We start from the raw sequence: 21,154 nt of genomic DNA on the forward strand, positions 1-21,154 counted from the left end.
TATAATAAAGCAAATGATGCTTAGGAATCTAGCTAGTGATAATCCAGTCCAACCCAAGGGATTGATTGATCATCATCACTTTAAGTTGAGAGGTCAGTCGACTACAACTAAAGTTTGATACTCTTTGTAAGCGATGGCTGCTTCCATGAGATGGTGCGGACCAATTTCCCCGCTATTGTGTAAGAAGGACTTGATCAAATTGTCGAAGCCTCCACTCAACAGCGTGAACCCTGAATGTTGTGTACAAATCCAGAAATCCTCATCCTTAGAAACGTGCCAATACAAAATGTGTGGTACAACATCATCCCCATACCCTTTGTCCTTGAACTTGCTCTGTATTGCCTCAAACTCACTCCGGAGTAACTCGTATTGAAACTCCCAAGTGGTGGTTGTATCAAGTGGTTGTAGTTCGGTGAACACAATCACCTTCTTGATCATCTGCTCTACCTTTAAATTCATATTCACACCCACCTCCAAAATTAAATCAATCGCCCCCAAAACCCTACATTCGGATTTCCATGCCACCTCGTACTTGGACTTAAGATCATGATCGCCTTTTATCCAGTCTGGCTCATCTTCTCCACCAATGAGTTTTCCTTTCCATGGGTCTTCACTCAGTTCAAACACCAAAAGTCTCAAACCGACCTCCCAAAATTTCCTTGGATAATGGCCCACCACCAACCAATTTTTGAGTTTGCCCAAACCCTCCCTCTGCTGCTGCTGCTTTAGGTACAAGTCCACCATTGCCTTCCACTGAAGCTCAGCCGCTTCCCGGACATCCTCATATTCTACATATCTTATGATCTCATTCGGAAGCAAAGCATCTAGCTTTGTTATGTCAATGCCACTACTTAAATTGCCTCCTCCTCTTACTGTTGTTGTTGCTGCTTTCACCTTCTCCAAATACTTCTTAACCCGACATTGCTCTTGTTGACGCTTGTAGTAATTGGTCAAGGGCACCAAAAACTCCTCTCCTGATTCATCTGATTTTGGCGGGGAAACCCTTCTCGCAACGCTTTCACGTAGAAAAATGGCGTCAGCGTGGTGTTTGTCGAAAACTTGTGTGGAAGTGCAACACTCTGTAGCCCCGGATACCAAAAGATGCGAATTCATTTTGTCAATATCAAACTTTAACCACTCCACGAAAACATCTATAACCCGGTCATGTAACAACCTATAATCTGTTGGAAAAGTTTGCTTTATGGATGCTACTTTTCCTTCAAAACATCATATGAAATAACTATTAGGAAATTGTAATTTACATTGATAGAGTAGATTAAATAAATCAATGAAATTACAGCAAAATACTTATCTTTTAGGATGTAGAAGTTGGTCTCCATTGATACTTTAGTAGAATAATAGTTTAGGATGAGGCGTGTAGTCACTGTCCTTGAGAGTAGATTTCACCATTTGAAGACAATGTCTCGGCGTAGCAAGGTTGTATGGCGGCCTACCCTCCTAGATTCAACAACCTATGACCCTTATATGCGTACACTCGCAATACTTGGATCGGATGAACAACTCGAATCTTTCCATTGATAAATGAAAACAAATTGGAACACAAACTCAAGAATGTGGAGCAAAAAATAATGAAGAAAGGTGCCAAAAATCTCTCTGGAACGTTTTTCTTTTGGTGTATATATAAGCTTATTGACTCCAGTGAATGTTGGGTTATTAACCAAGCAATTAAACCACATTTGCACGTTAAGAACAAAACTGAAGGCTATTGCTCAAATAGTAAAATCTGATCCCAACTAAGCAATTAACTCATGCAATAAAGCTTTGGAATCACAACCTTCAACGACTATTGTAAAACCAAAGGCATTTAACTTAATTAAATGATAAAATAAATTGATACAAAAAGTTAACGGAAATAAACCAATTAAAACCACGAAGGAGATATCAAAACCGACAACAAATTAATGTCCAATTTATTCAAAATCAATACGAAAGAAGTTTATAATTTTCATAAAATAGAATTAAATCAAACATTTAAAATTTCACTTTCAACATAAATTAGATAAATTAATTTTATATTTTGAAATACTCCGCAAAAATTCCAACATAATCTGGATCACGGTCGTACCTCTCAGGATGAAGACGCAGCAGATGCGCAGCAACGTCGTGATGATTTTGGTCGTCTCGTTTTTGAACTAGAACATTGTACACAATTTTGGTCGTCCCTGCAATAGCGGACGATAGGCAAGTTGGCAACAGAGTGGAGGTTGTATGACAGATTCTAGGGGTGGTTGTGGTGGAGCCAATAAAGCACGGCAGTGTCGAACTTTCTGTCAGAAAAATAGATTGAATCGAAGGTGAAGATGAGCTTGAGGGTGGTAAGGGGATCGTGGGACCAGGCCAAGTGAAGCAGTTGCTCCAGATGTTTAAGGTAGGGGTTAGCATCTTGTTGGATTTTAGGAAAAACAATGTGATTTTATTATATTGGAGGAGAATAGTACAAGGCTTGTGTAGGCTAATTGGCATCCTTAGCATATTGGCTTATTGGCCATCACACTTGACTTAGATTAGTTTGGGCTATTTGGCCCTTACACTTTGATTGGTGAGCTTGTTGGCTCCTCAACATAGCTTCATTTGGGTAGCTCTAGGCTCCCTAATGGTTTGGGAGTTCTCTTGTTACACTCCACCATAGATTGGGAGTTGATTGGTTCACTCCACATTTCATTGTGGCTGCATGCCTATTTATAGGCATTCTTTGCCTACATCACCAAGTATGTGGCTTTTACTAGAAACTTCTATATTTTACAATATTTATTTTTGTGGCTATTGTTTAGCCATCATGCAACATGAGTGTTCTTGGTTTTTCTAGAACATTCTTTCAACTTCAACTCTCTTTACTCAACAAGTGTGGCTTTCTAGAATAATCTTCATAGTTGCATGTAGTTGCTGACTTCCCACCAAGCTTCTAGAATAGTTTAGGCTCTTCCACAAATCTTCTAGATTTCTCCACACATTTCTTTAGCACAAATGTGCATTAATTTCAACACTCCTCCTTAATGCATATTTGTGTTTCTCCGAGCATGCTTCTCCTGAAGCTAGCATTGATGAAGCTCTAGTTGATGATGCAGCTCTGTGCTCGTGCGGCACTTATTTCGTTCATAGTTATCTTGATAGTTCTTCATCGGCAATATATTTTTCTCAACGCCCAATTTTTTTAGTTTCAACATTCGGGCTTCTTTTTCTTTTTTTTTCTTTTTTCTTTTTCTGGGTGCCTTAACTTTTTTGCACACCCCACATGGAGGAAAGTTTTTCCTCTCATATCATCTCTCTTTTTTATTTTCACTATCTCCTTCTCTAGAACTTTCTCTAGATATCCTTCCCCTTCTCTAGATTTCTTGAAACTTCTTGAATTAAGTATTGATAGCACGTACCTTGCTTCCTTTGCTTCCTTAGAATCGGCCCATGCGCCCATAGTTGATCGAACACGGCTCTCTAGTCGGCCCTTATGCCCAAAGCGATCAAACCAGCTCTGATACCACTTGTTGGTTTGTAGGAGGTGTGATGTGAGTTGCTTTGATACCACTTGTTGGTTTGTAGGGGAAACAAAGTGATTTTATTAGATTGGAGGAGAATAGTACATAGGTAAGTGTAGGCTAATTGGCCTTCTTCTTAGCTTATTTTGGCTTATTGGCCACCACACTTGATTTTGAATAGTTTGGGGTATTTGGCCCTTACACTTTGATTGGTGAGCTTATTGGCTCCTCAACATAGCTTCATTTGGGTAGCTCTTGGCTCCCTAATGGTTTGGGAGTTCTCTTGTTACATTCCACCATAGATTGGGAGTTGATTGGTTCACTCCACATTTCATTGTGGTTGCCTGCCTATTTATAGGCATTCTTTGCCTACATCACCAAGTATGTGGCTTTTACTAGAAACTTCTATATTTTACAACATTTATTTTTGTGGCTATTGTTTAGCCATCATGCAACATGAGTGTTCTTGGTTTTTCTAGAATATTCTTTCAACTTCAACTCTCTTTACTCAACAAGTGTGGCTTTCTAGAATAATCTTCATAGTTGCATGTAGTTGCTGACTTCCCACCAAGCTTCTAGAATAGTTTAGGCTTTTCCACAAATCTTCTAGATTTCTCCACACATTTCTTTAGCACAAATGTGCATTAATTTCAACACATCTCTATATTCTGGTCTGAGGGCGTTGAAGAAGAGATCAAGGCAGGGGTCACCGTAGGAGGAGGATGGAATACAGGCCAGATGTTGTTGTCGTTGTTGGCCGTGTCAGCGTTGGCGTTGGAAGTAGCCATTAATCTCCTTCTTCTTTGGATTGGGATTGGGATTGAAATTGGTGTGGTTGCAGCTACTACTAGTTTTGGTGGTGGTGAAGAAATGAAAATATTGCCGACGACGACGACATTTACAAGGCATCCTGCTGCTGATCCTGCTGGTGCTTTGTTCGGATTTGGAACAACCCCTTGCACTCGTCAAGCACGCTTGCCCCGGCACCATTGGTTTATGCATCTCAATCATCATTTCAACTTTCAAATTGAACAGTTGTTGCTGCTCTCTCTCTGCTTGAGCCTTAAGTGTTTGATTTTTAGGGTTGGTTTTTTCTTTTGTTGGAGACGATAAGCCTCGGAACCAAATCACCCACTTTTGGGCTTGTTTCTCAATATAAAAGTCCATGTGTAAAAGTTGTAGCTGCTACCAATCGGGTCTGATGGGTGGACGTTGGGTTGGTTTTTGACAATAGGCATATGGGGTTTTAATATTTTCCCTTCAGGACCACAATCGGAGAATTCATATGGGCCTACGGCTGCCAATTATTGTCCACTTGATATGGAGAAAAAAGGGGGGGCCCAATGGGAGAAAAAAAACTTACTTGTAAAGAGAATAGAATAGAATTGTTTTGCTATTTCCGGCCAATAACATAATGATACGTGGAAAAATTATCCCAAAAGTCATTGTGTTATTGGTCAGGCATAGCAAAAAGTGTTATTCCCGTTGCACAAGAGTTTCTCTTCGATGAAACGAGCCTTTTGAATTGATTGATGGGCAATTGAGCCTTCCACCATACCATCCAATATAATTTAATCAATTCAAGACAAGATGCTATTTGTCCACCTTTCTTTCACTCCATGCACTGCTTTTCATATCAAATAATTTGAGTTTGTTCATCTCATTAAGCTGATATGTGGACCCTAATTTGTTTTAAGATCTCATTATTGATGAAAAAAACAGCATAAAGCAGAAAACAAAAGAAGGGGGGGACTTCACTTTATTTGATACTTGTTCACAAATCTTTTGCTAAATATGGATTGGTTTTTGGACCTCTAGACTACACGCAAAATGGAGCTATTCTTTTTGTTTTAAAAGGAAATGCTTCACCATATATACATGGTGATGGTGGTGGTGGTGTGTGAAAGTACTGAGAGCTAATAGCTGATGAAGCTACAAAGCACAACTTTTTTTCACCTAGCTAGCTTGATGTGGGATTTTACTTTTCTTGGCAAGCTTAGGATTCTTTGGTGAGAAAAGCCACATTTCTTGTTTTCTATTACAAACAAAGGAAGAAGATCGAGTTTCTTGTCTAAATGTGGTTAAAATATGTCTCAACCTGTGTATTGTGGACTACAAAAACATATATATAGATCTTTGCTTTTCATAAAGTCGTAAGAAAAATATGTAAGGTGTAAATCCCACTAAATCATTTCCAACTATAGTCACATCAAAATTTAAAATAAAAAATACATCCACCCACAAAGGAGGAAGAAGAAGAAAAGGATAAAAAATATTAGTAGGCTAGTAACGACAAAAATCTTAAGTTTAGTGTACATATGCTTCCATTTTTGTTATTAAAAAAAAGTGTCCTTCCATTGCTCGATCATAGCATCATCAAATTTTTCGTACAAACTTTATTGTTACCTCAAACGTTAAATCCTAAATCTTCTTATCCAAAGTCAAATTTTGAACACAAAACTTAAGAATTATATATACTCGAGATTTGAAACTCCGAACTGTAAATTTTGAAAATCGATTTCATTCTTTTCTTGATTCTGTTCATCTCATTTCATTAATCTATCCAGACCACCAAACATTATCTAATTAAGAGGTCAATGTCTAAATCATTTCAAAACAACCCTTGCAAAGTAGTGATATCAAATCTTTCAAAGTTTCAAGCAAGGCATTATATATGTGTTTGTACATGTGAATGTGGGTCATGTTCATTTAAGACCCAATAACCAACGGATTACTTAAAGCCAAAACATATCTGTACAATATTAAGAGTGCTGTGAAAGCCAAAGCCAGCAGATAGCTGAATGCCACCAACTTAGCTCCATATTACCCTACAAATAATTACACCAACTTCTTCACAGGCCTACAATGACCAAATTCTTCACAGGCCTACAATGATTATATTGCAAAAATAGAAGTTTGTAGTTGACTTACTTCAACGTACACAAACCAACTCCTTCATTTCCTCTAAATTTGTTTTAAGCGCGTATGTTTTTTTTCACCAAATGATGGAAAGTACTTGAATTTAATAATTTAATTGAGTAGTCAAATGATATCGAATTCAAATGATTTTTTGTAGAGATGATCTTTGAATGAATATCTACAAAATAGACGGTTTGAATTAATAAAATACAATGTGTTTTTGGCCCTACTAAAATGTCCTTCAAATAAACTTATTTGAACATCTCTCAATAAAAAACTCTCTTACATATATATAGATATATATGAGCTTCATATTTTATCTGTGAGACTGTGACCATTTCAATTTATATTGACTTTTCTGATTGACAACCACATGTGTCTTTGTCCCTCGGTTCACTTTAATATTTTAGAAGGTGGCAAAATATAGGCACATGTTATCGCCCCACGGTGTATCTGTCTCAGCCTTGTTTCCTCACTTTGATAATTTCATATGGTGGAGGCTCGTCATGTTTGCTTCTGCATCTCCATTACTCATGCTTTAATTCATCAACTCCACCATCATGCATCAAAAGCGAATAATTGTTTGCATGAAATACATATATACATTGTGGTTTTCATTAGCTTTTAAAAAAGTTCATGTTACCACTTGATCTTCAATATTCATCGATATTAATGCATATTCTTTTGTATGATAAAAAGTTAGTCGTAAGATATATCTCAGCCATTATTACATTTACTCTTTTCTATATAATTTAAACGAAAATTCTTCTCCGCAATATATCTTTTTCGCTATATCCCTTAATTTATTTTTCAGCTGGAAAGTAGGTTAGATTTGAAGAGCATCTCTTTGATGTTGAAATTTTATAAAGTTATGATTGTCCTTGATTTGATACAAAGAGAAGAGAATTGTGGTCATTTTCTAGAGCGTGGGCTATCCTCTTAATAATTAGATCTTAGGTATACACTTAGACAAGAGTGGTTGCCACAGTTTCAAGGGCCACAGCAACCTGTCTTTAAGTATCAATTTGGACCCACGGAAATATAAAACTTGAATCTCCATTGGGTTGGTCATTCTATGCAAAACAATCATCGCTAATTCCGGCCATAAAATCAATCACCAGCAATATCTACTCAAATTGTTGTCACATCTCTTATAAATGTGGAACTCACATAAAATTTCTTCTATTCAAATGAGTTTTGTAAATGTGAAAAATATCTCAATTCTCTCATTACTTTAACTACAAATTGTCATTGATGTATAACTCAATTGGTTAAGTTCTTTCAGGTCCACCTATGTGGGCAGAGGTTTGAAACCCCGAGTCACCACAAGGGGCAATTTCGTCAACCCAAAATCCTTGACCGTAAAAGTTCGTCTAAAACTCTCCCCATTTCATATTAGGGCTCGAAATTGACCAAATTTGAAATCTGAAATCCCAATCTTTGAAGAACCCTAAACTCAAAAGGTCAATTTCGAGCGGGGAAAAAAACTAAGAGCTGGAATTTATTTGGCTGATAAGTCCGGCAGGACAGTTGAGATATCATTTCCAAAGACCAATCGAGCTAGGTTTTCAACTTTTCCTGGTTTATGTAAGGACAAGAGTTTTCTACTTTGAATTCCACTATTAATTGTTGATGGAACCTGCAATTGATATCAGAGTGAGCCACGTTTACAGAATGGACTATAAACTTTATTTATATATCCAAAAGAGCCTAACCTTTCTTCAGTCTTCCTCCTTTTTTTTTGTTTTGGCAATAGTATAATTGAACTTTGCGATCAATTTTCTAGAGTGACGTGTTACGCAGCCATTAGCCGACAACATGAATTCGATTGTCGATCGATCTTTCTTCTCTTAGTAAAAACCCAAACATAGAAAATTTCCCTAGTGGGTTAAACAAAGGCTGCTCAATGCTAGCTCATGCCCTCTTTTTCTCTTCTGCACTAGTGCCTGCTGCCTATATAGCTAGTGCCATTCCACACACGCACCTATATAAATATACCTACTAGGGTTAGGGTTAGGCAGGCACCAAACAACCAATCCAAACGTATCCCCTCTTTTTTGAGCTCACCAATAATCCTTACTTGGATGATTAAGCTTTTGAAGAGACTTGCTGCTCTGAGGTCCAATTCCACTGACACAAAGAAGAATTAGGGTTTTTGAAGCATGAAGAAGCGCCAAGTGGTGGTGAAACGGGACAGTTCGGGGAGGAGCTCGAGCACTTCGTCTTCCATGGTGAGAACTGTGAGGTATGGTGAGTGCCAGAAGAACCATGCTGCAAATTTAGGAGGGTATGCTGTGGATGGGTGCAGAGAATTCATGGCAAGTGGTGAGGAGGGGACAACTGAGGCTCTTACATGCGCTGCTTGTGGCTGCCACAGGAATTTTCACAGAAGAGAAGTGGAAACTGAGGTTGTTTGTGAGTATTCTCCACCCAACACTTATCGGTAATAGTAGTCATAGTAAAATTTGAAGGGCATTAATGAAATCGCGTGTATAGGAAGAAGGGCCTTTTAATTTCTGAAATTAACTGATTGTGAATTGTTCTCTCTACTTGTATATCATTGTCAACAGATATGACTCTGAAGAGATTATCAAACTTTAATTTGATTGTTCAATAGAAAAATGTTCGTCAGGTTTTGAACATTGCGATGCCCCTGGCCGCTAGCAGGCTGTACGTTGGCAGCTAGCGGTTGTTAATTTTGGTCCGAACAAAAACAAGTTCCTATATATGTTGAGATATGGCCATGGCTTCAGTTATATATTAAGCTTTATTAATTAGTTAAGCTTAATCTTTTTGGTTACATTGGGAGGAAAGAAACCCTGGGGTTTCGATCCTGAGTGCCAAGCAGGGGGCAAGGGGGAGGGCCACAACCACTATGGTAACCCTGCTCGACGTTAAGTTTAACCTTTCATGTAAGCAAAACCATGATTTTTTTTCTCTCTATTTGTTTGAATTTCTTTGAAAATTAAAGAAATGAAAGTTAACTATCATACTTCAAGCTGAACTATGTTAATTGTGTACATAACATTAGTTTGAATGGAATATAGACTTTGAAAAGAGCAGAAGCTCTTGTATCTATATACACCAAATTGGAGGGGAAGGGTGATTGAAACAAGGATGAAATTAATGTTTCTAAGGATATAGGTGTTGTTTATATCAGCATAATCTCCTTCTTTTAGCTCCACAAACATTGATCATGAGAATGACTTTTCTTTCAACACATACTGTAATATGTTATAACTTGTGAAAGGCCCACACATCCAATCACGTTATCATATCACATTTTAAAAAAATTTTATTAAAATCTGTTACGAAGATTAAAATTCAGAAATTATATATAGTGTTATAGTACTGCGAAGTGTCCCTCCTCTCTACTTTTCGGTGGTCTCATGAGTGGAACTTGTTGGAAGCCAAATGAAAGACAGATAATAAAGGAAATTCAAAGCAACATTATTATTAAATAAGTTGAACTAGTGGAAGCTATGCTTCAATGTCCTTGGAGAGATTTGTCCCCTTCCCCACCCACCCACTAAACCCATATGTTTAACGTGGATTTGTGAGATGCCCTGTTAGGTAATGCGTAGGGGGGCGGCCGGCCATGTCAAGAAATTAAATAAAAGATCACCAACACACACACACCCTTTTACTCTTTTATGAAGAAATTTATGAGAGGATGGCATCATTTGCAGCTCTAAGGGTTAGGATATAGGGGGAGAGGTTAAATTTTGAAAGCCCAGTGGAAGATGTGTTAGTACGTAGATCCTTAATGAAGAGCTTTAGGGCATCATAGTGAAGGAAATGGGAATGAAATGATCATGTGTTTTAGCAGAAGAAAAGATTATGCTATCTCATGTGGTAAGATCATGATGACCAAGTTTTATATTGTCCTTAATGAAGATATAATAAGGTTTAACTTTTATTGATTGATTAAGTGGAACTTTGAAAGTTGTTCTTCGACACGCACATTGCGATCCGATCGATCAAAAAGAATGAATATTTCAATATTATATCATGGCCAGGAACAGAATCATTGCCGCAATAGTATAGTGATTAGATTGGTTGAGTCATGTCCAATATGAAAACCATTTCAGGATCAACTAGTCGTTACAACATCCATCGTTGCTCATCTTTTGTTATCTTGGTTTTATTTTCTTTCTTTCTCCTTGTCACTTTTCCAATGAATTTTTCATTATAAATTCCTAGTGTCGTACTATGTTGTGCACTTTTTTCTCATGACCTACAGGCAAATTGGATGGTGGCAAAGCCTATCCAATCCATGATTGTAGTTTTGTTTATTCATGGAGTGTTTGTTGTTTACATGTTCTGGTGACCCACCCCCATCATCCCGTCGACAGATTTATATTGTAATTAGGCTACATATCGTATGTTCCAGTATGATCAATGATCATGAGTATGAAATAGAGATAATGCACAAGCTTTTTACATATCTGTAACAGATCAGTCTGTCTATTAAACAATTCAAATGATTTACTCAGAACCATAAAAAACATATATATATATATATATATATATATATATATATATATATATATATATCAGCACAGCACAGCAGGGCTGCTCAGACCAATCGCATGTGGGAAACCTAGCCATGTGTAGTAAATTGCACATTTTTTCTGTTAATTAAAGTAAAATGTTTGTTTTTAATCGATTCTATCAAATTGTATGCTGTTATTGCATGTTGCTGCTTCAAGCCGATTCAAAATTGGAGCAATTCAAGCTACCAAAGAAATAAAAGCTGAGCTACTTTTTGTTTTTTATCGTGAAGGAGAGGGAATCGATACAAATTCTCGACAGCATTGACAGATAGCTAACACATTGCTCGTAATTAAGCTAGTTGAGTTGAAATATTGATTGGATACAAATACAATGACCCCTTGTACTTCTAAATTAACTAGAATAATATATTAACAAAGAAAAGAAAATGAAAATGAAAAAACCAATGACCTATTTGAGGGAGAAACACTTACATGAAACGGAGATAGCACTATTTTGTCATCTCCGGCTAATTACGATATGTCATACGTGATGACTTTTTCACGTAGCAATTTGTGATTTGTCAAGAATAACAAAATATTGTTATCTCCGTTTCATACAAGTTTTTCCGTATTTAAAAGAGGACAAGGTGGCCGAGTGTACAACTTTCATTATAACTGATTGAAAGAAACATCACATCTCACCAGACGCAAAGGAAGAGCATTTATATGATTTTGGGAGAGATCAAAAAATGATAGGGGCGCGCAAGCAGATAGTACAAAAAGTCTAGTGGGGGCCCACCTTTGGGCCTAACTTACAACGGGGCCTGCATTGCCCCTGACCTGATATTTGAGGCCCAATCTCACCATCAAACTTTCCTTGGCCCACCCACCATAAGAGGGAAAAACACACAAAAAAAGAAAAAAACACAAACACAAATAGACAGGAGGGGATGGATTTTGAATCTTTCAGCGCATTATGCGTACTGGCGGTGTCGTTTTGGGTAAAAGTCATGTGCTCGCTTCAGATAAGGTCCTCATATAATCACATGGCTCTCAATCTCAATCACAATCACAATCTCAAACTCCTCCTCCTCCTCCTGTGGACCTGTGGACCTGTGGGCCCGGCCCCACCCCATTCAATTATTCAATTATTAGGTTAGGCCCCCTGCCTCCCCATTATTTTTAAATAACCCAGCCCTAATCTGGCATGCACTTTGCCACACCAGATTTTTCTCACTCCACCTACCCTCAGATCTTGCCACGTCACCAATCTTGCATCTTACTTCCCCCTACTTGCTCTGTTTTTATGGACCACCTACACTGCAGTTGATGACATTCCCATGTTACTTACTGCAGTTTTGTGAAATTACCTGCAAGCCCTTCCAAAAATTATCATAAAGTATATCCTAGATTAAAAAAAAAAATTGTTTCAAATTCGAATAAAAAATAATGAACTTAGGAATTTTCTTTGTTTTCTGAACATGGACAATTTTGGAATATGAGTCATAATAAGAGCCTAACATAGATAAAACCAGGTACTTTAATATTATTGTATTTTTGTATAAAATAAGGTAATCAGACAATTCATGGCAAAGAGATCTATATAAAGCCAATGCTTACACTGCATTCTAAATCAAGCCCCACAACTCCTTCCATCCTTGTTTTGTTTCTCCTTCCAAAGAGGCAATGGCCATGGCTAAGCTTGTCTACTTTCTTCTTCTAGCCCTCCTTGGGATTTCCATGGTTGCAACACAGGTGACCATTTGAACCCCTAATTAATCTCAACTGCACTATTTCTTACTCAATTTCTCTCTCTTATTTTTCTTCCAATGTTTGCAGGTTATGGCAAAACAAGAAACCCAGTATCACTTGGACAGTGTAAGTTGTTCCTATTCTTAATGAAGCATGATTTCATAATTTTGCAATCTGCATTATGGCTAAAATGGTCATTTTCTGATTTAATTTTTTGTAATTTTTTTTTCTCTCCAGGGAAGGTATGGTCCTGGGAGTCTAAAGAGCTACCGTAAGTACCATCACTAGAACATCCCTCCCATTTTCTTGCCTAAAATGCAGATTAATTAATTTTCTGCCCTTAATAAATGATGTGTTTTTAATTAAGCTCACAATTGAATTACTAGAATGCCCATCACAATGCACAAGGAGATGTAGCCAGACACAGTACCACAAGCCATGCATGTTCTTCTGCCAAAAATGCTGTGCCAAGTGTCTCTGTGTTCCTCCTGGTTACTATGGCAACAAAGCTGTGTGCCCTTGCTACAACAACTGGAAGACCCAGCAAGGAGGACCCAAGTGCCCTTGAGCAACCATTTTTGCTTGGTTTCTTCTCTTTAAGAGAGCTACCAAAAATAATCAATATTTAAGCACCAATTTTATAAAGCATTTCTTCTTCTCTGGGTCATAAAGTTCACTGACCTGTTGAGAATATTAATTTAATGGTAGTCCATTGCTCCTTTGGGGATATATGGTTTTATAACACCCCCAAATGAGAGCGTTGACAGAATTTATGTTTTCATTGTATTAATAAAATGAGATTATTTTATGTTCTCCCTTCCAATTACCGCCAACGGGGTCCAGCTCTGTGGAAAAGCGGTATTGACTTGCAGACTAGTGGTTTTCAGTTCAAACTCACATAGCACCATTATAGTGTGTGTGAGAACCCCTCTCCTCCTGTAGTTTACACCATCACTTGAAGTTTGAAAAAAAAAAAACTAGCAACAAAAGAAAAACATCAAAACTTTGAAGGGAAGAAAAAAGAATACTATAGTTGCATTGCCCCTTCACACAATGTGTTCATCAAGCTTCAATTTCTTACTTGGGATTATCTTATGGAAGACTACCTTCTAAGTAAGAAATATTTGGCTCTGTTTTTGACTCTTAAAAGGTGTTTTTAAGTTAAGTGGGTTGTTCAAAGTTGAACTTCGGCTAAGCCCAAGACTTTCCTCCTACTTGAAAAGTCTCTTCTCTACTTTTATGCAAATTTCCTCAACCATTTTGATTGGTGAGAAATTATTTTTATCAAATTCTTCATAAGAATTGCACATCACACTGTTATACGGTTGATTTCAATATTGAAAGAAGGCTTTTTAGACCATTCACAAGGTTGATTAAAATAAGTACTATTGTAGTTAATATCATTTTTATTTTATCATAAAAATGCCTCTTATAACTTCTTATCAAAATCAATGTTGCATCAAAAGAACGTCGTTTTGGTTCAAAGTTTTTTGTATCCTAGATGTATATGTTATGTTTGGTAAGAGCATCTCCAAGGGAGATGTCAAATACCAAACATCAAATTTAAATTTGATGGCTGATGTGGCAATTTGACATCTTAGAGCATCTCCAACCGATATGTCAAAAGTGCCACATAGACATTTAACAACTAAAAATAACATCTCACACACTCCAACCGATGTGTCAAAGCTGATGTGGAATGAAGACTGAAGATTGAGATGTTATTTTTGACATCCCAAAAGCAAGATGTCAAATGAATATTTTATTATTTATTATTTTCTATTCTTTTTAATTAAAAATAAATCAACACTAAAATGTAATAAAATAACAATTTAATTTGACATATCGGGTGGAGTGTAAAGCTGTGTAAGATGTCAAATTGCCACATCTGCCATCAAATTTAAATTTGATGTTTGGTATTTGACATCTCCCTTGGAGATGCTCTTACACAGCTTTACACTTCACTCGATATGTCAAATTAAATTATTATTTTATTACATTTTAGTGTTGATTTATTTTTAATTAAAAAGAATAGAAAATAAAAAATAATAAAATATTCATTTGACATCTTGCTTTTGGGATGTCAAAAATAACATCTCAATCTTCAGCCTTCATTCCACATCAGCTTTGACACATCAGTTGGAGTGTGTGAGATGTTATTTCTAGCTGTTAAATGTCTATGTGGCACTTTTGACATATCGGTTGGAGATGCTCTAAGACGATAGCATTTGGTAACTATATTTGACAATTTTAAGGGATAAAAATTATTAATCAAACTTATTCGGCAAGCAACTGGAGTTAATTTTGGGAGTGTAATGACTAGGAGGATAGGGGGATATATTGTAATAAATTACCTTTTTTATTGGTCTCAATAAAATCAGCTTATTTCAACCATATTTTTCGCAATGTCTGGGCCAACAGAAAAAGGCCAGGTTTTTTGCAATGCAATCTGGCTGAATAATTGATAATTTGACGAGTGTGTTGATGATAGCAATGAGCTTGAAAACCTTATTAATAGCCATGAGGACGTGCGCATCATAGCAAGGCTCAAAAATTAAAATGACGCGAGAAAGGTTCATAAAGTCATGAGCTTTCTGTTCTCCATCTCACGAACAACAAAAGGATCAGCATAAAGTATTGTTTTTTTTTTTTTAATGATAATCAAATGCTATAGCCCACAAGAAAGGTTAAGAAATTTATAATAAAATATTAATGGATTTTGTTCAAAGGCCCTCTGTGTATTAGAAAAGCCTCCAACTTGGTCCCTTTGAAGCCTGAAAATATATTTGCATGCCATGAAGTTTCAGAATCCCAGTTCATCAGGTACGCTCTTTTTGCTACTTCTAATCGACCCATTTCATGAAAGCATAATTCTTTGAAAACCCAGATGAGGAATTTCTTATTTTTGATTGTTCATGCTTCTTTTTAGTTTTTTTTCTTTTTCTTTTTTCTCTTTTTGCGGCAAATTTTCATGTAGCTCAGCTGCTCAAAAATCCAAATAATGCGTTCTAGTAATCAGCTGCAAGAAGTACTCTACTTAAGTGTTTATTCACTCTCTGCAGATTTATCACTTGCTTTTGCTCAGTTGCTCTGGCGATGATTTCAAGAGAGAGGCTCATGGATTTTTCAGAAACTCAAGGTTTTGTGTGCAGTAAGTTCACAGATTATCCATGGCCTTGAGAAAGTAGAAAGTTTTCTCCTTGAATTGATGGTTGTTGTTTTCGTTGGAGATAAATAGTGTGGCAACGAGTTTTGAAAGAATTACAAAATTTAGGCTTCATATTCAAGATGGGCGTCTCTCTGTCCATGTTTCTGGAAGCAAGCTGCTCTGCTAAGAGGCTGAATTGATGGGCATTGCCTTGTTTTTCCCTTTTCCTTCTAGACCATTGATGGGTATAAATGTTTCAGAGCAATAAGATGGTTTTTTATCTCTAGGAGAAGTAACATAGATTGCATACCTTCTTTTTGTGCAATTGCCGTTGTTATCTTGTTCAACTTGAAAAACTTGGTAAATTTCATCAATGTCAGAAAAGAGTAGGCTTCCCTCAAAATTTCTTTTCTACTTGATAACAGTTTCTGTGTTCCTTTTAATCCTTTCTTCTGTATTCATACTTCAATTTAGCAAAACTTCTTTTACACCCAGTTCAGTGTTTAAGCTTATTCTTGTTAATGGCACATCAGTGTACTTTGAGCCCCTTGTAAAAAGTAGGCAGAAACAACTTCCTTTCCTGTCCTCTGAGGTTTCCCGAGTTGATGCTATAAGATCCTCAAAAAGAAGTGAATTGGCCTGTCAAGTTTCCAATTCAAGCAAGAAATTGGGATCTTTAAGGAAAATGAAAACTATGGCCTGTGATTCAACTCAGGCACTCTTGAGGGTGTTCATGTATGAGTTGCCTCCTGAATTTCACTTTGGGCTATTGGGTTGGAAGGGAAAGGAGAATGAAACATGGCCAAATGTCAGTATCCCAAGTCGCATCCCACCTTACCCAGGTGGCCTGAATTTACAGCACAGTATCGAATACTGGCTCACCCTTGATCTTCTGTCCTCAAATATCCCAACTGTGGTCAGACCTTGCACGGTAGTTAGGGTGCACAATTCAAGCGAAGCAGATGTTATTTTTGTGCCATTCTTCTCATCTCTGAGTTACAACAGGCATTCTAAGCTCCATGGAAAGGAGAAAGTCAGTGTCAACAAGATGTTGCAGAACAAATTGGTGCAGTTTTTGAAAGGTCGGGATGAATGGAAAAGAAAGGGTGGGAAGGATCATTTGATAGTTGCTCACCATCCAAATAGCATGTTGGATGCAAGAAGGAAATTGGGCTCAGCCATGTTTGTGCTTGCAGATTTTGGAAGATACCCTGCTGAAATAGCAAATCTTGAGAAGGATGTAATTGCTCCTTACAGACATGTGGTGATGACTGTTGACAGCAGCAAATCAGCCTCATTTGAGAAACGTCCTATACTATTATATTTCCGAGGAGCCATATACAGAAAAGATGTATGTTTTTTCTTCTTTTACCTCTTGTCATGAATTATATAGTCTTTAATATTCAATTTGTTTTCAATTGGTGATAGGATGCATGATGAAATTTGTTTTGATTAGCTCATATTACCCGGAATTTGATAGTGGAATGAGTTATCTGGCCATTAGGATTTTCTGGAAAAGGTCTATCTCATATAGAGGAGCAAACAAGTCATTTCATTATAATGGAATTTAAATGCATAAATTAGTCCTTTGATGCAGGGCAGTCTCCAAAACTGATTGCTAATTTGATATGCTAATGTATCCTAACTCCAATGAAGCAACAAAGTGTTTGAATTATGACTGACATGATCCATTTCATAAACATATCATTTATTCTGAATTCTGATGCGCTCTTGTCATTATTGCTGGCTCTTGTTTCCAAAAGGCAGGTTTTTTTTTTTTTTTTTTTTTGCAGTGCTTCCCTTCTTCCTTTACATCATACACTATTGTTTTAGCAATAATCAGTTTTAGATTTTCCAGAAAATATGTTACTAAAGTAATCTTTACCTTGAATTCATCCAGGGAGGAGTAATTCGCCAAGAATTGTATTATATTCTCAAAGATGAGAAAGATGTACACTTCACTTTTGGTAGTGTTCGAGGAAATGGTATTAACAAGGCAAGCCAAGGAATGGCCTCATCAAAGTTTTGCCTCAATATTGCTGGTGATACCCCTTCCTCAAATCGCCTATTTGATGCTATTGCTAGTCATTGTGTTCCTGTGATTATTAGTGATGAGATTGAGCTACCATTTGAAGAGGTCTTAGACTACTCAGAGTTTTGCATATTTGTTCACGCGTCTGATGCTGTTAAGAAGGGTTACCTACTGAATCTTCTTCAAGGAATCAAGCAAGACAAGTGGACCAAGATGTGGGAAAGGTTGAAGGAAATTGTACATCAATTTGAATATCGGTATCCATCCCAGCCTGGTGATGCCGTTGATATGATTTGGCAAGCAGTTTCTCATAAGATATCCTCTATACAATTTAAATTTCACAGAAAGAAGAGATATGACAGGTCAACTTCTGGTATAATAACGAAATAACAATCACCGTTTGAAATACGAGTCACTAAGATCTCTTGACCTTGCACCCCAGGGGAAACATGAAAGTTTTGCTGAAGGTGGCATAAAAGAGACAGAGACTAGTTGAGAAGATATCTGTAAGGGATTTTGTCTTTGACAATATATATCCGTACCCATTGGTTATGTTGATCTACTTTGTAGATAGATAATAATTTTCAATCAAATTATTTATTTTTGAATTTTAGAGTGTAGAATTAGTTCTATTTTTGTTGTTATTGTATTGCATGTGAGAATGTGAAGGTGAAAAATGTCTCACTAGTGTGGTTGCAAATCAAACTGGAACTTAGTTTTAGAGAAATGACAACCTTCAACCTCATGGCTTGAATTCTTACAAATGCTTTATTATATTTATTTTCCTTTTATTTGAGCATGCATGGAAGAGCTCAACAAATAAATGAGGATGCAAAGACAGCAGCAACATTACCTGTGAAACACTCAAAGTTGTGGCTATAAAATGCAAAATCACAGACAGAGAATTATAGCAGTCCTTTCTTTTATAGAGAAAATTCAGAAAATGCATGTAATCTGTGAGTGCCAGCATCATCATTCTCAAAGTATTCAGCTATTGGTTAGGACCTATGTTTATACAATAGAGATTATGCTAGCTCAATGATTGGGTTTTCAGCTGCATTTCTTCAGCTCAACAACAAAAACTTTCGACTAAAATAAACGAAAATATATAATTCTAACCAACCAACTTTGAGAATCTATAAAGGAAGAGGATGCCCACCACCCTGTTGAACCCTTTTGTATTAGTTACAGCCACAGCAGCTTCTTTTGCATGAAAAAACTTAGTTGCCTTCTTCTCCCCATAGGAAGCTGCATCAGCATGTCAACATCTGTTGTGAATCGGGTCTGATCCTTTTCGAACTTTTCTCTTGTTCGATTGATTTGGATCAAATGTCATTGATGGTGCAGGCGCCAAACTCAGCTTCGCTTGCAAATCCTCTACAGCAACAGCCTTAACAAGATGCAAACTTTTAAGAAATGACATGTGCCCTTTGTCCCATCTGAGAGCCAAATCCATGCTTCTTAAGCCAGAAACCTTTTCTGGCTGGAGAGCTAAAAACCCAATACAGACAAAAAGAACAGCACTCCTATAAGCCAAAAAACCCATGCTTTTAATGCTTGTGCTCTGCAAAATGAGGAAGTATGTATGTGTAGGAGGTATCTGTGTTTCAAGCAACGACAAGAGAATGAGTAGTGTGCCTGAAACTTTGTTCCTCCCTGTGGTTCATTTCCTGTAAGAATAAGCCAAGGGTATGTCTTTTATGGGATTTGGAAGGCTAAAAGCATAAAGCACAAAGAGGCCCCAGAAGGCCAGAATATGTAGGGAAGTTTTAGATTCACCTCAATCATAAGCCTGCTATAGAAGCAATATAAGGCTGTTTTAGAAGACTCTGACAGGTTTGAATGAAAAGTTAAGTTGGAACACTATCCTTGGGAAGCCAAGTATCTTTTTTCTCAATCGGTTTCCCTACATCTCTCTATCATCTGCATTGCTCTTTTTTACCAAACAAAGACCAGTTTTGGTCTCTTGAATACTTTTCCAACTTGCCACATCATCTGCCCATGCTGATGTGTACATTTACCATGATGATGAGTCTGATGTGTAGAATTAGGAAAACTTGGTGAAGAAATCCCAAAGGCATATGCTAAATGCTTTGCATATGTGGCTCAAGCCAACCTACGGAGTTGAGATGAAATGCAGTCATTGAAAAAGAATTCCACTCTGAAGATTTTGAGTTATAAAACATCACAAAGCAATAACATCAATAAGCATTAAACAAGGATAAGGCAGTTCCAAATTTAGATAGCTAATGTAGCAGAAAAGCCATCAAAAGTAGAGATGTTGGAGTAATGGTGGGGAATAGTAATCCCTCCCACCAAAAAATACAAAAACCAAAAAAACCCAAATAACCAACCAACCAACCAACGCTACCAATAGCTTTATACACCAAACACTTGCTTTAAGCTAAACTAGCTTTAGAATTCCAAGCTCTTCTCTCCATGCAGCAAAAATCAGAGTCTTGGTTTCTTGTGCTAAATGGAATTCCTTTATGCTTTTCTTTGCTCTCTCTTTGGATTGCCCAGCCCTTAAAACCCCATTCAAAGTTTCAAAGGAAACGCATTTTGGGCTTGCATATCTGCCCTCTTCTTCTTTTTTTGTTCTTTATATATATCTCGTTTATCCATGAAGACCATCTTTCTCTCTCTCTCTCTCTCTCTCTCTCTCTCTCTCTCTCTCTCTCTGTACCCTCATTTCCTTTTTTTGTTTCTGTTCTTTTCATTTTCAAGAACTACAAGCCTTGAACAAAAGCTCTTTGCTCAAAATAAAAACCAAAAGAAAACTATTGTAAAAGGCAATCACCAGTAGAGTTTAAATTGAGACAAGCCAAAGGCAGGTCTTGAGGAGGACGTGGACTGGTCATGGTCCAAGCTGGACATAAGCTAAGATACTCCAATATCATGGATCTCTGCTTTGAGAGCTGTATTAAAGTAAAAGAATTGAATGGAACGTTTGCTTTCCAAATCATCCTTCACCATCACATTTAACTTTAACAACTACAACACAGGGTTACAGGGTTTCTTGAACTATCACACAAAGGCATGTCATCAATGAGAAAACCAATAGGACTGTCACGCTTCAAGAAATCAATGGTGTGGTGCATTTGAATTTAAATCCTGAAAGCACAAAACATCACATCTCAAGTAGATTGGCTTCAACATTAGCTTCCGTGCTGATTTCATTCAATTTGTATGCTAGCATTGTGTCACCCAATGAGTTCCGCACTTGGCAACCAGCAAAATGCAAATAGCTACATAGATCAGAGCATTGCCAAGAGCAAAGCGAACTAGTTGGTGGCAGAGACTCGTCTTTGTTTAG

At 37.1% G+C, this 21,154-nt stretch overlaps 4 protein-coding genes across 4 annotated transcripts; 3 read left to right on the plus strand and 1 right to left on the minus strand.

Moving 5' to 3' along the window:
• Positions 1–93: 93 nt before the first annotated feature.
• On the minus strand, positions 94–1,113 carry LOC148294603 (uncharacterized). Its single transcript, XM_088253818.1, has one exon. The coding sequence runs from the start codon at positions 1,111–1,113 to the stop codon at positions 94–96; it is 1,020 nt and encodes a 339-aa protein (XP_088109944.1).
• A 7,067-nt stretch (positions 1,114–8,180) lies between these two features.
• On the plus strand, positions 8,181–9,050 carry LOC110762391 (mini zinc finger protein 3-like). The gene has a single exon (XM_021965029.2). The coding sequence runs from the start codon at positions 8,573–8,575 to the stop codon at positions 8,855–8,857; it is 285 nt and encodes a 94-aa protein (XP_021820721.1). The 5' UTR covers positions 8,181–8,572; the 3' UTR covers positions 8,858–9,050.
• Positions 9,051–12,518: 3,468 nt separating this feature from the next.
• Positions 12,519–13,473, plus strand: LOC110762369 (gibberellin-regulated protein 6-like). Its single transcript, XM_021965005.2, has 4 exons — positions 12,519–12,661; positions 12,746–12,784; positions 12,896–12,929; positions 13,045–13,473. Exons 1-4 carry the CDS (start codon positions 12,593–12,595, stop codon positions 13,224–13,226), a joined length of 324 nt encoding a protein of 107 aa, XP_021820697.2. The 5' UTR covers positions 12,519–12,592; the 3' UTR covers positions 13,227–13,473.
• A 1,595-nt stretch (positions 13,474–15,068) lies between these two features.
• LOC110762262 (Exostosin family protein) lies at positions 15,069–18,446 on the plus strand. Its single transcript, XM_021964867.2, has 3 exons — positions 15,069–15,481; positions 15,721–17,157; positions 17,707–18,446. Exons 2-3 carry the CDS (start codon positions 16,180–16,182, stop codon positions 18,226–18,228), a joined length of 1,500 nt encoding a protein of 499 aa, XP_021820559.2. The 5' UTR covers positions 15,069–15,481; positions 15,721–16,179; the 3' UTR covers positions 18,229–18,446.
• Positions 18,447–21,154: the final 2,708 nt, after the last annotated feature.

The sequence above is a fragment of the Prunus avium genome, chromosome 5, assembly GCF_965620075.1.
Source record: "Prunus avium chromosome 5, drPruAviu1.hap1.1, whole genome shotgun sequence".
Lineage (NCBI taxonomy): Eukaryota > Viridiplantae > Streptophyta > Magnoliopsida > Rosales > Rosaceae > Prunus > Prunus avium.